The 1,165-nt window shown below is 40.4% G+C and overlaps 1 protein-coding gene across 1 annotated transcript; it reads right to left on the reverse strand.

Moving 5' to 3' along the window:
- On the reverse strand, positions 1-1,165 carry LOC141002640 (trace amine-associated receptor 13c-like). The gene is made up of 2 exons (XM_073474011.1): positions 996-1,165; positions 1-811 (listed from the first exon to the last, which is right to left on the reverse strand). Exons 1-2 carry the CDS (start codon positions 1,163-1,165, stop codon positions 1-3), a joined length of 981 nt encoding a protein of 326 aa, XP_073330112.1.

Genomic DNA, 1,165 nt, shown 5'->3' on the forward strand with positions numbered 1-1,165 from the left:
CTACAGTATGTTTGCCTCACTGGAGTCAGGCTGCAGTATCTTAAATGTAACTATGAGTTTAATTGATTTTCTTAACCAGGGATAACAAAAGGCATAAACCACAGGATTTAGACAGGAGTTAAAATCATACAACCAGAAAATAAAGGCAGCAGATGAAGCATTGAGCAAGTTATCTTGGCCTGTAAGAGCAACACAATAATATGGGCAGAGACATATTAGAAACAAAACTACAACAACACCAAGAGTCCTGGCTGCTTTCATTTCAGATTTCTTTGCAGTTACTTTCCCTGATTGTGTGACAGCTGCAATATGAGACCGCATGGCACGAGCCTGAGACACAGCCACCACAAATACTCTCATATACAAAACAACAATAACAGTAATGGGAACAATGAAGGAAAAAGTGAGATCTGCAAGTCCAGCAATGTAGTTAATGAAAAATATACACTCTCCAATGCAGGAGTGATACCTGCCTGGTTCTTTCATTATATCCTTCAGGATCAGACTTTGAAAAATTACAGAGCATATCCAACACAGACAAACACACACCTGAACTCTTTTTTGTGTGATTTCACTGGAGTAATGCAGAGGATGACAAATAGCCACATAGCGGTCAACAGATATGAGCACCATGGTTCCTACTGAGGCTGAGGAAATAACATAATCTACATACTGATACACAGTGCACATGAGGTCACCAAGGTACCAGCAGCCGTCTACGACGACAATTTGAAAGAACACGAGGAGACCAATGAAGAAATCTGAGACAGCCAGAGAGAGGAGGAGGAGGTTTGTGGGAGTGTGGAGCTGCCTGTAAAGGAAGAACAGCATGAATTTATCATTATTAATCATATCAATCATCATTCAGATAACAGATGATCGAGCACATGACTGAAATACGATCAGATTACTATCAAAAAAATCTGATTGTCACAGTTTAAATGTCAATACTTTTTACTACTATTCATTAGTTTATTAAATTAATGAATGTCTACTTGAAGTGGGAGATGGAGATGATGACCAGCAGGTTAAGAGCTGCAGTGAGCATAGAGCTGAAGGACAGCAGAATGTAAATCGGCATGGTCTCAAAGTGAGGACGTATTGGCTTCCTGCAGGAGCTGTTGAGTTGTGGAAAGCAGAGGTCAGTTCCCTCCAAGGTCTCCAT

Source organism: Pagrus major, chromosome 9, assembly GCF_040436345.1.
Source record: "Pagrus major chromosome 9, Pma_NU_1.0".
Classification (NCBI taxonomy): Eukaryota; Metazoa; Chordata; class Actinopteri; order Spariformes; family Sparidae; genus Pagrus; species Pagrus major.

Excerpts from the sequence above, each read along its gene's own strand:
- LOC141002640 (XM_073474011.1), bottom strand. The coding sequence starts at position 1,165 with ATGGAGACCTTGGAGGGAACTGACCTCTGCTTTCCACAACTCAACAGC. Across the intron at positions 812-995 it reads ATCTCCATCTCCCACTTCAA|GCAGCTCCACACTCCCACAA; the intron begins GTAGACATTCAT and ends CTTCCTTTACAG.